The sequence below is a fragment of the Anolis sagrei genome, chromosome 2 (assembly GCF_037176765.1).
Source record: "Anolis sagrei isolate rAnoSag1 chromosome 2, rAnoSag1.mat, whole genome shotgun sequence".
Taxonomy (NCBI): Eukaryota; Metazoa; Chordata; class Lepidosauria; order Squamata; family Dactyloidae; genus Anolis; species Anolis sagrei.
The window spans coordinates 184,074,791-184,090,917 of NC_090022.1; the positions used below are offsets into that span (position 1 = coordinate 184,074,791).

Below are 16,127 nucleotides of genomic sequence, written 5' to 3' on the forward strand. Positions count from 1 at the left end.
GCTCCAGTTCTGCTCAGAGACATGGAAGTATACAAGATTATGCTGGCTCTGGGATTGGGGGTGTTGTGATTCCCCAAGGCACATTCTTCATTACAGCACAAAAAGATGAGATTGGTGACCAACTTCTGCCTCATGTTGTTGTTCATCCTCCTGACAGGTCGTAGAGCAAAGCCGTCCAGATCTTCCCTTGGTCTGCGAACCTTTTCTTGCTCAGTACCGATCCAGCGTAGAGGAAGATACAGCCAGTTTGTCAGGGGAAAGCTTAGATGGACACCCACAAGGTGAGTCAACTGGACTCTTGATTTAAATCATCCAGCCACAGAGTGAAGTGAATCTGCTTTTCTGTGGCAGAAGAGGCTGGCAAAGGGATTTGCATCCCACAGGCTTCCACACATTCCCTTTCCCTCAGGACACCATTAGCACTCCACCTGTTTGCTTGCTTTTTGCAGACCTGAAATGTGTTTTGACTTGTTTGGGAATATACTCTCTCCCACTTGCATACACAGAGTTCTGATCTGGTTTTCATTGTGTACTTTCCGTTTTGTTCTTTTTGGAGTTCCAGTTTCTTCTCCCTTTCATGCATGCCTTTTCTGAACCTTTCAGACATACTGGATTTTAAAAAAATAATATCAAAATCTCCTCAGACTTACTGGCATTACTTAAAATGACTTTGCTCCCACAATGTTTTCTGTTGTCACTTTTTAACTCACAACAGTTCTGTGTTACTTCTGAATTTCAGAGGCGGTAGTTTTCAAACTATTATCACATTGCTTAGATTCTAGTTTGTTTTAGCTACCTGTGGTTTTAGCAAACCAGAATTTTCCAAATTCAGTTGCAACAGAGGAGTTAAATTAGTTCAAAAGTGGAAGCTTTCAGTCTTTCCGATGAGTTTCCGAGGCCCCATCTACTGCATTGAACTGCATTATATAGCAGTGTAGACTCACATAACGCAGTCCAATGCAGTTAAACTGCATTATGCATGTTAAACTGCTAAGCTGCAGTACTTGCTGACCAGAAGGTCAGTGGTTCAAATCCACGGGGTGAGGCAGGGTGAGCTCCCGTTGTTAGCCCCAGCTTCTACCAAACTAGCAGTTCGAAAACATGCAAATGTGAGTAGATCAACAGGTACTTTTTTGTGTCAGGAGTGACTTGAGAAACTGCAAGTTAGTTCTAGTGTGAGAGAATTGGCTGTCTGCAAGGACATTGCCCAGATGTTTGATGTTTTACCATCCTTGTGGGAGGCTTCTCTCATGTCCCCGCATGGAGAGCTGGAGCTGACAGAGGGAGCTCATCCACACTCTCCTTGGATTTGAACCTATGTCCTGCCTGAACAAGGGTTTAACCCATTGCACCACCGGGTGCTCCCCAATAGGTACTGCTTCGGTGGGAAGGTAACTGCGCTCCGTGCAGTCATGCTGGCCAAATGACCTAGGAAGTGTCTACAGACAACGCCGGCTCTTTAGCTTAGAAATGGAAATGAGCACCAACCCCCCCCCCCCCCCAAAGTCGTACTCCACCTTTACTATTAATCTTCATTATATAGTAGTATAGAGGGAGCTGGGAGTTATCAATTCTCAAAAATAATTTTGATAATCCGCCCAGCAGTTTCATATGTACAGGGACATAGAGCCAGAGAAACTAAAGACAAATACATTCATACAGGACCAAATGGGAGCATAGCTGTATGCTATCTGATCCTGTGTTAAATGATTCAGAAGTCACAGTGATTGGTGTCAGTTTGGAGACAAGACCAAATTTGTGGCAGTGTATTAGCTCTGTGAGGGCACAAAGCAGGGTGTACAAAATACATTCATCTGGATATTCTTTGGACTTTACTCTCACATCAGCCCTCGACTATGTAATCAGTAGTGAGGAATGCTGGGATTGTAGTCCAACAGCATAATCCCTATTCATTAAAGCTAGCCCCCTTCCATACAGATGAATAACATCCCATAGTATCTGCTTTGAATTGCAATATATGGCAGTGTGGACTCAGATAACCCAGTTCAAAGCAGATATTGTAGGATTTTCTGCCTTGATATTCTGGGTTTTATGGCTGTGTGGAAGGGTCCTTAGAATCCTATACTCAGAGATTGAGCCACGTCCTACTTAGTGGGACTTGATTCCAAACAGGCACATTTAGGATTGCAGTGTGAAATATAATTAATTACATTTGGCTGTTTCCACATAATCTGGCTATGGTTTTCAATTGGTATCTGTCATTTAGCATTGCTACAGCTCACTCTGTTTTGACAAGTGTGAAGCTCTGCCTGTCCCAGCATGAAGTAGTCCTTCCCGATGTCCTCATTTTGAGGCATCAACCAGACAAGGCGGCATACTTGATTGGGATCTCTTTGCTGGGGAGGTGCCTGAAAGCTGGTGTAATACGTCAAACTAAAAGGCAGCTCAGCTACATCCACACAGCAGTTTTTCAATTATATTTGAAAATGCCTATGACATATTTATTTATTTACTAGCCATCCCCTGCCACTTGTTGCTGTGGCCCAATCTGGTGGTCATAGGGGTTCTGTGTGGGAGGTTTGGCCCAATTCTATTGTTGGTGGGTTCAGAATGCTCTGTGATTGTAGGTGAACTACAAATCCCAAATGTCAGGATTCTATTTTCCCCAAACTCCAGCAGTGTTCACATTTGGGCATATTGAGTATTTGTGTAGAGTTTGGTCCAGATCCATCATTGTTTGAGTCCACAGTGCTCTCTGGATATAGGTGAACTACAACTCCTAGACTCAAGGTCAATGCCCACCAAACCCTTGGTCATGGAAGAACTGTGTGCCAAGTTTGGTTCAATTCCATCATTGGTGGGGTTCAGAATGCTCTTTGATTGTAGGTGGATTATAAATCCCAGCAACTACAACTCCCAAATGACAAAATCAATTTTTTTGAGTGAAGGACATACATTGGCTTGTTAGGTGTTTTTTGTCCAAATTTGGTGTCAATTCATCCACTGGTTTTTGAGTTCTGTTAATCCCACAAACGAACATTACATTTTTATTTATATAGATTTATTTACAGTATTGATATTCCGCCCTTCTCACCCTGCAGGGGACTCAGTGCGGATTACAATACACATATGCATGGCAAACATTCAATGCCATTTAGACATACAACATATATAGACAGACACAGAGGCAATTTAACATTCCAGTTTTCCAGCTTCATGAGGGTATGCTCAGTTCCAGCCATAGGGGGAGCTGCTGCTTCACCGTCCACTTTTGGCACCAAGTGCTTGGTGGAGTACTTCCCCATTCCTGCACACACTGCTGGAAGGTTTTATGGTGTCATAAATTAGTTAAATTAGCCTCCCCGCATAAAGGGGTACCTAAATTTCCTATTTGGCACGTGCAACTGTCTTTTGGGCTGCATAGGTCAACAGCAAGCTAGACTATTAATGATCGGGAGCTCACTCCAACCCAGGCTGGCTTTGAACTCATGACGTCTCGGCCAGTAGTGATTTAATGCAGCTGGCTACTCCTCTGCTCCTTGTACTGTACATGGGCGAAATTACTGCTTTTAACCAAACTCTGTTTTAGTAATTACTGCTGTAGAAGGAAAGGTGCTAGATACCATCCCCAGCTTGTGTGAATGGCTTAATGTAGGGATGGGGAAAATGTATAGCCTTCTAAATGTTGGATTGCTATAAGGCAGTATGTGAATCTATATATATAAATTTGCTAGGGGCATCCAATGAGGAAACAAAACTCAAAAACCCCCCAACGAAACTTAACCAAAATTCCCATGCCCATAACACAACCCACAAGGTACAAACATATCTACTCAAAATGAAAAACAACACAACAACACACTCACAAAACGGCAAAACAACAAAACTCAAAAAAACCCAACGAAACTTAACCAAAATTGCCATGCCCATAACACAACCCACAAGGTACAAACATATCTACTCAAAATGAAAAACAACACAACAACACACTCACAAAACGGCAAAACAACAAAACTCAAAAAAACCCAACGAAACTTAACCAAAATTGCCATGCCCATAACACAACCCACAAGGTACAAACATATCTACTCAAAATGAAAAACAACACAACTACACACTCACAAAACGGCAAAACAACAAAACTCAAAATTCCCCCAACGAAACTTAACCAAAATCCCCGTGCCCATAACACAACCCACAAGGTACAAACATACCTACTCAAAATGAAAAACAACACAACAACACACTCACAAAACGGCAAAACAACAAAACTCAGAAATCCCCCAACGAAACTTAACCAAAATCCCCGTGCCCATACCACAACCCACAAGGTACAAACATATCTACTCAAAATGAAAAACAACACAGCAACACACTCACAAAACGGCAAAAGAACAAAACTCAAAAAAACCCCAACGAAACTTAACCAAAATTCCCATGCCCATAACACAACCCACAAGGTACAAACATATCTACTCAAAATGAAAAACAACACAACAACACACTCACAAAACGGCAAAACAACTGAGCATGCGCATTGGCGCCCAGCCGCAAGTTCCCTGGCGCGCGCACATGGCCTTCCGGCCAACGTTCCCTCTGCGGAAACCATGCCCACTCCAAGCCCCGCCTCGCCGCTTCCCGCACACACACACACCCTGCCGCACACACACACGCAACCCCACGCTTCATCACTCCCCCCGCCACCGCATACACACACGCAACCCCACTCCCCCCGCCGCCACACACACACACACAACCCCATGCTCCATCACTCCCCCCACCGCTGCACACACACGCAACCCCACTCCCCCCGCCGCCGCACACACACACGCAACCCCACTCCCCCCGCCGCCGCACACACACACGCAACCCCACGCTCCATCACTCCCCCGCCCCAATCTTACCTCCTTTTACTTCACGCCACCTCCAAACCCCACCCCGCCCCTTCCCGCCCTGTCAAAATCTAGGAAAGACAGGAAGGAAGGAAAGAAGGAAGAAAGAGAAAGGGAGGTAAAGAAAAAGGGGGAAGATAGGAAAGTTACAGGAAGAAGAAAAAGAAAGAAAAGGAAAGATGGAAGGAAAGAAAAGAGAGACAGCAGAAGAGAAAGTAAAAGGGGGAAGGAAGGAAAGAGATAGAGAAAGAAGAGGAGAAGGAAAGATGGGAAGGAAGGAAGGAAGGAAGGAAGGAGGGAGGGAAAGAAGGAGAGAAAGAGGGAAGATTGGCCACAGCAACACGTGGCGGGTAAAGGTTGTTATTTCTATGATTATTATGATGCTATTATTATTCCTCTGAGACCCTTTTAGGGGGAATGGGAGAGGTGTCAGGTCCCAGAGGCAATGCACTGCATTATTGTTATTGTTATGATGGTGGTAAAATAAAAGGAAATAAAAAGTGAAAGAAGGAAGCAAACAGGGAGGGAAGAAAGGCAAAGGAAGAAAGGGGGAGGGAGTGAAGGAAAGAGAGAAGGATGAAACCAAGTAGTGAAAGAAGGAAAGAAGGAAAGAAAGAAAGAGGGAGAGAAGGAAGAAAGGAGAGAAAGGGGGAGGAAAAGGGGGAAGGAATAGGTAGGTACCTCTCTTTCATAATAGTCCAGATATCTACCTCAACTTTGATAAGTTTTACTATAGGCCACAGCAACGCGTGGCAGGGCACAGCTAGTGTCTTTATAAATACATACTTAAATAAAAAATCTTGGATTGGAAGTCTCACTAGACCTAGACAACATAACTAATGGTTAATGGTGGAGGGGAGTTATCGTCCAAAAAAATCTAGAGAGCCATAGGTTTCCTGTAGTTGTTTTAAGCACCAATAGCAACTTTTAGTAGCAAGAGAATATTGGAGAATGTTATGCCATATAGCAGAAGGAAGGAAAGTAAAACAAGGAGTAATAATGCCAATTGAAGGCAACACAATAAAAACTTCACACGAAGCAGTTATCTTCTAAGAAAGCAATATACTGCAACATGCTTTCTCAATTGTTGAAATATGAGATGTCTAATATAAGGAGCTCTGGGTGGCACGGCAGATTAAACTGCTGAGCTGCTGAACTTGCTGACCGAAAGGTTCAAGTCCGAGGAGTGGGGTGAGCTCCCATTGTTAGGCCCAGTCAACCTAGCATTTCAAAAACATGCAAATGTGAGTAGATCAATAGGTACAGCTTAGGTGGGAAGGTAAAGGTGCTCTATGCATTCATGCCGGCCACATGACCTTGGTGGTGTCTATGGACAATGCCAGCTCTTCGGCCTAGCAATGAAGATGAGCACCACGCCCCAGTGTTGGACTTAATTTCAGGGGACACCTTTACCTTTATCAATGCAAACTATCCCTAGCTGAGGTAGCCTACATGATTTCTTAAGATGGAAATTTGATGCCTGGAGTAACTAGGTAGTCTGCACATTTAGGGAATATATATTGTGCCACTAGGAAAACCAGTTTAAGTCAAGTATTTTGTCAGTTGTTGTTTCCATGTTGAGTCACACTGGTTGAGTCATATGAAAGCTTTGTTGTCAAATTGAACCCTGTCTCAGGACAAAGAGAAGGAAAGAAATGATTTCCCTCCCTTACATTCACACACACAAATTGATCTGGGGAAAGTGGAAGTGCCAACTGGAGGATCCTAGGCAATGTCATCCAAATAATTAGTTTTCTCAAGTTCTAGTATAGATATCTTTTGGGCAGCAGTTTAGCCATAATGGTTGAAAGGTCTGGAGGATATTGGGGCAGTTTGAGAAGAACCATGCTGCTGGATCAGTTCTTTTTGCCCTAAGTAATGGGAAATGCCTCCCTCTTGATCTCTTTTCTCCCCAGCCACAGGTTCCTGTCCCCGACTGACACCACCTCCCAATACTGGTACTGATGCGCTTCTTAGCCTCCCACCCCATGGGCTGTGGAGCCGCCATATCCTGCAGCAGACTCTGATGGACGAAGGACTACGGTTGGCCCGGCTGGTTTCCCATGAGCGGCTAGGACGGCTCAGCCCATGCTTGCCAGGAAAGCCCCAGGTGCCAGGTAAGGGGCTGCTTTTCTTTCTTGACTGCCATCACAGTCTGAGGGCAACACAATTCTATGATAACCAAGGGAGAGTTGCCTGTCAACACAGAAAAAGATAACATGGAGATGGGGACTCAAGGGTTGGGATTGTGAAGTGAGAAACTTGTGAAAACCAAAGTGTACCTGCAGAGGAGGGTGCATTGCAGCAGGTGGTCAGTGGTTTGCTCTTCTCCACACTCACATGTCATGGATTTCACTTTGTAGCCCCATTTCTTGAGGTTGGGTCTGCATCTCGTGATGCCAGAGCGCAGTCTGTTCAGTGCCTTCCAAGTCTCCCAGTTTTCTGTGTGCCCAGGGGGGATTTCTCATTTGGTATCAGCCATTGATTGAGATTCTGGGTTTGAGCCTGCCACTTTTGGAGTCTCGCTTGCTGAGGTGTCCCAGCGAGTGTCTCTGTAGATCTTAGAAAACAATTTCTTGATTTAAGTCATTGACGTGCTGGCTAATACCCAAACAAGGGATGAGCTGGAGATGTCACTGTCTTGGTCCTTTCACTATTGGCTGCCATTTCCCGGCAGATGTCAGCTGGTGCTAAACAGTGTAATTTCTCCAGTGGTGTAGGGCGCAGACACCCTGTGATAATGCGGCATGTCTCAATAAGAGCCACATCCACTGTTTTAGCATGGTGAGATGTGTTCCACACTAGGCATGCGTACTCAGCAGCAGAGTAGCATAGCGCAACGGCAGATGTCTTCACTGTATCTGGTTGTGATCCCCAGGTTGTGTCAGTCAGCTTTTGTATGATATTGTTTCTAGCACCCACTTTTTGCTTGATGTTCAGGCAGTGCTTCTTGTAGGTCAGGGCACAGTCCAGAGTGACTCCCAGGTATTTGGGTGTGCTGCAATGCTCCAGTGGGATTCCTTCCCAGGTGATCCTCAGAGCTCGGGATGCTTGTCTGTTCTTGAGATGAAAAGCACATGTCTGTGTTTTAGATGGGTTAGGGATCAGCTGGTTTTCTCTGTAGTAGGCAGTAAGGGCACCTAGAGCTTCGGAGAGCTTCTGTTCAACCATCTCAAAGCTCCCTCCTGGCTACTGCGGTCCACCATTTCTGGTCAGCTCTGCTCAGCATAGCTATATGGGAATTGTAGGGCTAAATAGCCGAAGAGCTGACATCCTCCATCCCTGTTGCTCGGAGAACCGCTGAGTAGCTCAACTCCCCTCAGCATTTGATCATTGTTAGAAAAAAACGGGGAAAAAACTTGATCTTTCTCTACAAGAAACACATCTGTGCATGAAGGCGGACCTGCAGGCGGATGTGGGAGGATTTCTCTCTGTTTAAAGCGATGTTGTTTTTGAAAAGGCTAGATGATTTGCATGGAACATGGGTTGGCGCCAGACTCATCAACTTACCACTCCAAGAGCTTGTAATTAATTGTTGCCGAGGAAACTGAAATCCTAGAGAAAGGCAAGGAGGCCATTGTATATGGTTCAGGGATAACCAGCTTTATAAAAATGTAGAATGCACTGTATATTTAAGCCTGACCCTGCAGAAATAGCAGGTTGTTTCCTCTGTGGCAAGGAGTCCTCGGTGGTGCAGCGGGTTAAGCTGCTGAGCTGCTGAACTTGCTGACCGAAAGGTTGGCAGTTCGAATCCAGGGAGCGGGGTGAGCTCCTGCTGTTAGCCCCAGCTTCTGCCAACTTAGCAGTTCAAAAACATGCAAATGTGAGTAGATCAATAGTTACCACTTCTACAGGAAGGTAACGGCACCCCATGCAGTCATGCCAGGCACATGACCTTGGAGGTGTCTACGGACATGCTGGCTCTTCGGCTTAGAAATGGAGATGAGCACAACCCCGCAGAGCTGGACACAACTAGACTTAATGTCAAGGAGAAACTTTTACTTACCTTCCTCTGTGGCCAAGGTTGTTTGTTTCACCATGCCCTGCCTTTGCCAATTAGCTGACCAACTTTGGAGATGCTGGGTTGTTGTAGGTTTTTTCGGGCTGTATGGCCATGGTCTAGAGGCATTCTCTCCTGACGTTTCGCCTGCATCTATGGCAAGCATCCTCAGAGGTAGTGAGGTCTGTTGGAACTAGGAAAAAGGGTTTATATATCTGTGGAATGACCAGGGTGGGACAAAGGACTCTTGTCTGCTGGAGCTAGGTGTGAATGTTTCAACTGACCACTGTCAGGCCATTATATGCTAATCAAGGGGGCCCAACACAAGACAACCAAATGAAAATGTAAACGTCAGCAGTAAAATTGAACATGTTAATATTTTCAACATTTTGAAAAATTTACATATATTATACATTTTTGAAACATCTGGAAAAATAAAAAGGGGTTGATCCTTTCACCAAAGGCTGTACTGCTTTGATATCAGCCAAACCCTACTCAAGGGGTATGTCCCAAATTATAGTGATATCAGAAAATGCCTTTTTTGTATATTTTTCTTTCTCCCATCTGAGAAAGACTATAGGTGATGAATTTGTCAAAACTAGTGGAAAGTGTTTCAGTGTCAAACCCAGGACACAGATCCAACCAGTCCATTCTCCAGGAAATAATGCCCATCTACTCACTGGAGGGAAGGAAATTAGAGGCAAAGATGGAGTACTTTGGGTTTGGCCACATAATGAGAAGACAGAAAAGCTTGGAGAAGATAATGTTGCTGGGGAAAAGGGAAGGAAAACCGAAAAGGGGCTGACCAAGGGCAAATTGGCTGACCAAGGGCAATATGGTATTCTTGAAGTGACTGGCTTGACTTTGAAGGAGCTGGGGGTGGCCACTGCCGACTGGGAGCTCTGACGTGGGATGGTCCATGAGGTCATGAAGAATCGGAAGCAAATGAATGAATAAACAACAATAACAATCCGAGAAAGACTATAAGTGATGAATTTGTCAAAACTAGTGGAAAGTATTTCTGTGTCAAACCCTGGTTTGAACCCAAACTGAAATGAGTCTTGGCTGAGGATAACATGCCGCTCTTGCACGTTTTTGCAGCCTTCTGTGCTGTCAGAATTTGCCAATGCAGCAACAGCAGTGAAAACAATTCCTCTTTCTGAACAAGATGTACAGGGAGAGTGTCCCGTGTTTTCTAGAACGGTTGTGTTCCTAGAATAGGAACAGGCATGTTCCAGGTGAAGGCTGCATTGCCACCCCTGCGATCGGGCCACTGGTTTTGATGCCGAGCCACCAAAGGTGCTGCTGAAATGGCAAGAGTGGTAAATAAACAAACAAATAATAAGCACATTTTGCTTTGGAAAAAAAGGAAGGCAATCAGCAAAACTTATCCCCTTAAGAGAAAATTTCCTTTGCTCTCTTGCTGATTACTAATGAATCAAATGAACAGTGTAAATAAACAAACACTTCCAAGGCAGCTTTGATTTTTAACAAGTGTATAAGCAGACAGGATTAAATAACATGAAAAATATGTGTGTACCACATAGAGCTGACTTCTGTTGAGCTGCCTCTGTCAGCTCCAGCTCCCCATGCCAGGAGAAGCCTCCAATAGGATGGTAAAACATCTAGGTGTCCCCCGGGCAACGTCCTTGCAGACTGCCAATTCTCTCTTGCCAGAAGTGACTTGCAGTTTCTCAAGTCACTCCTGACACACACACACACAGACCACTGGGAAAGACACATCTGTGGGCAATCCATGTTTGTTACAGCAGGGAATTGCTGGTTTAAGTTAAGCCAAGTTGAGCATTCCTTATCCAGAACTCAAAAATCCAAAACTACCCACAAGGAGTGCTGAAATCATAATGGTTCAGTGTACACACATTTTTTTCATCAACAAAATTATTAAAAATATTATGCATAACATGACCTCAGGCTATGTGTATGAAAAACATGAACACATTCTTTGTTTAGACTTGGGTCCCATCTCCAGGATATCTCATCAAAAGGAGCCCCTGGTGGCTCAGTGGGTTAAACTCTTGTACCGGCAGACTGCTGACCAAAAAGTTGGGGGTTTGAATCTGGGGTGGGGGGTGGGGTGAGCTCCCTTCTGTCAGCTCCAGCTTCTCATGTGGGGACATGAGAGAAGCCTCCCACAGGATGGTAAAACATCCCGGTGTCCCCTGGGCAACGTCCTTGAAGACTGCCAATTCTCTCACAACAGAAGCGACTTGCAGTTTCTCAAGTTGCTCCTGACACAAAGAAAAAAAATCAAAAACCAAGGCATTTTTGAACCCAGGTGGATACCTGTGGTGAAGTGTGACTTTTAATCTACAGTTATGTATAATTATAGAAAGATGTTTGAAAGGGTAAGTATTTAGAGTTGCATAACTGAGGGGGATGGTAGCCAGCTCAGCTCACTTTGAGCTGGGTTGCTATGGAAAAGGGGCAGAGCCAACTGCCACTTGGCAGGGCAGCCATTTTTAGCCTAGGTAGTTTAGATAAGTCGAGTTGACTTATTTATAATAGTAGTTAGTGTATGAGTGGAAAGGGCGAGAGAAACCCAGTGAGAATCTTTATTGCAACAGAAACATCACAAAGAAAGAATAAGCTTGTGTCTGAAGTAATCTATTAAGGAAAGAAACACAGTTTGAAGAAAAATAAGTTTGAAACCTGTTTAGTGGAAGGAAGAGTCCTCTCCTAAGAGTTGTTTAAGGAATGTTATAAATGTAACCTCTGAAGATATGTGCCTCTAAGAGTTAAGAAACATTGAAACCATCAATCTTCTACATTGCAATAAATTTGTTACAGTTTCTTCTAAAGCCCTGTCTCTGTTACAAATCCTTTCCAAGTTAAGTCACGCTACACATTGAAGAAAGACCAATTCAATATTACTAGCTGTTAGCTACGCTATCAATTTAATAAGCCCTTACAAAGTGGTGGCTCCTTTACAAAACCGTTACAAACTGGTGGCTTCGTCACAATACCCAGCTTGTAATTCTGTAAAAGAGGCAAGTTCAAACTAAGTAATTCTCCAATTCTTTCTTGATTTCTCCTTTCAGAGTTTGGGGAAACTGTTCCTGAGCGGAGCCAGCCTTCAGCGGCACAGCCTGAGGCTCGAAGGAACAGTGTTAAGGTGGAACCAGAGACCAGCCGGCCATAAGTGGCAAGTGACGCACCGCTCAGTCACCAAGCAATAACAAATGTGCCGACGCCAACAACCATCTCCAGATTGAAGAGACTCCTGCTGGGGAGAAGGGTGCAATCCTCCACATCACCACAAGGAGGCATATGCTCAACTTCCTTTGACTGAAGGAGAGTTACCATGTAGTAACACAACACACCATTAGTTAACCACTCCCAGTTCTCTTCACTGCATAGAGAGCATGCCTGTGCACCCCCTAAGCAGAAATTAAGACTATATAAATAGGGGGAATGCTCTGTTGTCAGAAGCCTGTCACCTTATTAACTCTGCAAAAAGGGGGGCTGATAGCCATGAGCTCAGGGAGGATGTATCTCCAGCTGGTTTGGCCCTATGCGGGGCTACTGGAAGGTCAGTCTCAACTACGCAGCCTTTTCCCTTAGGTGGGGTCAGGGACTGTAGGGTACACATAGCCATCTTTTTTTAAACGCACATAAATACACTTTTTACAGAAAGGCATTCAGTGGCTGAGCTACACACACCGATCTTCTTCCCATATTTCTTAACAGTCATGATTTCACTCATACATGCCTTCCTTATATGTACATAAAACACGTCATTTCCATTGCCCGTCTCTCTCTTTAGACCACCTAACAACCCAGTTCTAATGTCTGCACATTAGGTTGTGTCCGTGTGTGTTGTATATCTTATAGACAAGGCCAAGTGCAATCCTAACACATCATTATCCCACCCCTTGGTCTTGATGTTATTGGTGTTTAGTCACCGATAGTACCAATTAACATAGTACCGATTAACTGTTTGGCCCTATTTTAAATGCTTCAAAGTGTTTTGCTTCCACGACTGCTCCACAGAGTATTTTTAGAATATTGCACCTGGTTTATTAACCCCTAAATTTGAATTAACTAATTGCTACAATTTGTTTGTAGTTGGGCTGCTAGCAGTTACTTTTCTTTCCCTCCTCAGCTGCATTCTAGCAGCAGATTCGCATTTTTGGAGAATTTACAGAAATCGTAAGAGATTCAGGGATTCAAATGGACTTCAGTGGCTTTTGACCTGTAAGATAATCTAAGGAGGAAACTGAAAGACAAAGGGCTTCTTTCTTGTGTTGTCGATAGCTTTCATGGCCGGAATCACTAGGTTGCCGTGAGTTTTCCGGGTGGTATGGCCATGTTCCAGAAGCATTCTCTCCTGACGTTTCACCCACATCTGTGACAGGCATTCTCAGAGGTTGTGAGGTCTGTTGGAAACTAGGCAAGTGAGGTTTATATATCTGTGGAATGTCCAAGGTGGGAGAAAGAACTCTTATCTGTTGGAGGCAAGTGTGAATGTTGCAATTGGCCACCTTGATTAGTATTGAATGGCCTTGCAGCTTCAAAGCCTGGCTGCTTCCTGCCTAGGCGTCTTTATTGTTGAGAACCCTGAGAAACACCACCTCATTCCTCCACTATAGCCATTTCTTTCTTTCCTACCCTTGTGCTTTACTGACACATCTGGGACTTCTCCCTTTTTACTGCTTCAATGCTAGCAGAAATAGGAATGAACAACTGTGAGGTATCCAATACCCCAAAATAAGAAATGGACTCAACAGCAGCCATGCAATTTTGACTATGTACACGAAGTAAATGTTGCTTTGTGGAGCTATTGTCGTATTTACTCGCATCTAGCACGCTATCGAATGTAATGCGCAATGACCCTGAAACCAAAAAACATATTTGCTGGTGAATGTAATGTGCAATGGCAAAAAGTGCACTCTTTGTAATTTGGCCCCAAAAGGTGTGCATTACAGTTGCAGCGTGCTTAGAATTGCTTCTTTAGAAACCGAGGTGTTAGGACATTTAACTCTTCCAGTAATTGAAAAGAAAACCAGAGAAATAGGTAACCCTTCCCTCAAGGAGTCTCTCTGATTATCTTGTCTTCTTCCTGGTATGATTCTATTCTATAGAATGAATGCCTCTTGACACCAATTTGATTGTCCTGGATTAATGAAATGGAATCCTGGGAGTTGTAATTCTATGAGCTCTTTAGCCTTCTCAAAACTACAAATCCCAGGATTCCATACACAGAATAATGGCATTCTATTTTCCCTTCTACACTGACTTATATTCCACCCCGAAGTCCAGATTATCTGCTTTAAACTGGATTATATGAGTCTCCACTGCCAGATAATCTGGGATCAGATCCTAGAATATAGGGGCAGTGTGGAAGGAACCTAAGTGTTCTCAAATAGCATGGATTCTTATAATAGAGGTGCATCACGGGCAATTCCAAAGTCCTTGGATGAATCTACACTGGAATTAATGCAGCCTGACACCATGCCATGGCTCAATGCTATGGAATTATGGGGGAAGTAATTTACAGGGTCTTTAACCTTCTCTGCCAACAAATGTTGGTGTCTCACAAACTACAACTCTCAAGATTACATAGTACTGAGCCATGGCAATTAAAAGTGATGTAAAATTGCATTAGGAGCCCCCGGTAGTGCAGTGGGTTAAAGCACTGAGCTTCTGAGCTTGTTGACCGAAAGGTCACAGATTTGATTCCGGGGAGCGGCGTGAGCTTCCGCTGTCAGCCCTAGCTTCTGCCAACCTAGCAGTTCAAAAACATGCAAATGTGATTAGATCAATAGGTACCGCTCTGGCGGGAAGGTAACGGCGCTCCATGCAGTCATGCCGGCCACATGACCTTGGAGGTGTCTATGAACAACGGCGGCTCTTTGGCTTAGAAATGAAGATGAGCACCACACCCTAGAGTCAGACATGACTGGACTTAATGTCAGGGGACAACCTAACCTTAAAATTGCATTAATTCTGATGTGTATCCCAGGAGGGCTATACTGGGGTCCTAGACTTTAGTCCCCAAATCTACTTAGAGCTGCAAAAGTGAATCACAAGTGAATCTCAGAAAAACTTCCTCTGACGTACTGTAAATATGGGGACTAAATATTCTAAATGCAATCACCCGAAAAATAGGATTTACATTCTGTGATGCTTACAATTCTGTGGCTGCCTGCTCTCAGAATTCTGCAGGAGGATTTAAGGTGGAATGAAGTATATTGTGATGAGTTAAACCTATCTGATTTTGGAAACTAAGCAAGGTCAGTGCTAATTAATATTTGAAAGGAAAACCAGTTGGTGTAGGCTATATTTCAGGGGAAGGAGTTGGGGGAAAAAATCATTTTCTCAGGCAGAAATAGTTGGGCACAGTCAGGGCCTGGTGAAATGACACAGCTGCCCAAAACAAATGTTTAAACACAGGGATTACACTGTATTATGTTCTATGCCAAGTTTACTTTCATAAGATTTGTTGATTGCCAGCCTCTCTCCCTGTTCAACATGTGAATGGTGAAAAGGACAGGCACAGCAGTTAAAAAATTCAGGGAGAAAATGAAATGTTTGTCCCAATCCATACTCATAAAGCTCTGGAGATAGAAGATTAAACTATGTTTCTCTTTAAACCAGTGGTTCCCAACCTTTGGGTCCCCAGATATTTTGGCCTTCAACTCCCAAAATCCTAACAGCTGGTAAATTGCTTGGGATTACTGGAAGTTGTAGGCCAAAACACCTTGGGCTCACAGATTAAGAACCACTGGTTTACACAGTCTCCAGAATTTCCTCACACCTGGACTACCTGCCAGGCTGGGTCACCCCATCTTCTTCCATTCATAACTAAAGTTGGTCTAAACATCAGTTTTCAGAATGGGAATCAAAAGGAGCAGCAATAACTTATTCCCCAAAAAATGCCATTGCAGGAGCAGTCTGTCAGCAAATCTTTTGAATCGCACAAGTACAAAACACAGATGGGTCTCAGGAAGTCTTTAAACCTGATTGAGACAAAATAAAAAGCTCTCTCACTATCCGTTCTAGTCCCCATCCTCTCCCATAGAAAGTTGTCTTTGTACAGAAAAAAATGACCACCCTTTCCTTTGTAATGTGTACAGTAGATTATTTATTTTGTTATTTTGGAATAAAGTCTTATTTTATGGCTTATTTTACATTGCACCTTTTACCAGCTACGAGGCTGGGAACAGAGACGCTGGCAGATGGCGGAAAAGTTTGTACAGCGAGACTGCAAATAAGAAGGGTTGAGAAATGTGTTCGCTGGTGGAATATCCCAT

At 43.9% G+C, this 16,127-nt stretch overlaps 1 protein-coding gene across 1 annotated transcript in view; it reads left to right on the forward strand.

The window, feature by feature from the left end:
- Positions 1–15,999, forward strand: part of NAB2 (NGFI-A binding protein 2) — a 29,631-nt gene extending 13,632 nt beyond the window's left edge. Inside the window, exons 5-7 of the mRNA XM_060763015.2 lie at positions 158–281; positions 6,770–6,970; positions 11,913–15,999. Coding sequence (XP_060618998.1) covers positions 158–281; positions 6,770–6,970; positions 11,913–12,013 — 426 coding nt within the window. The 3' untranslated portion in view covers positions 12,014–15,999. The remainder of the gene's footprint in view (positions 1–157; positions 282–6,769; positions 6,971–11,912) is intronic.
- The last annotated feature ends 128 nt before the right edge of the window (positions 16,000–16,127 follow it).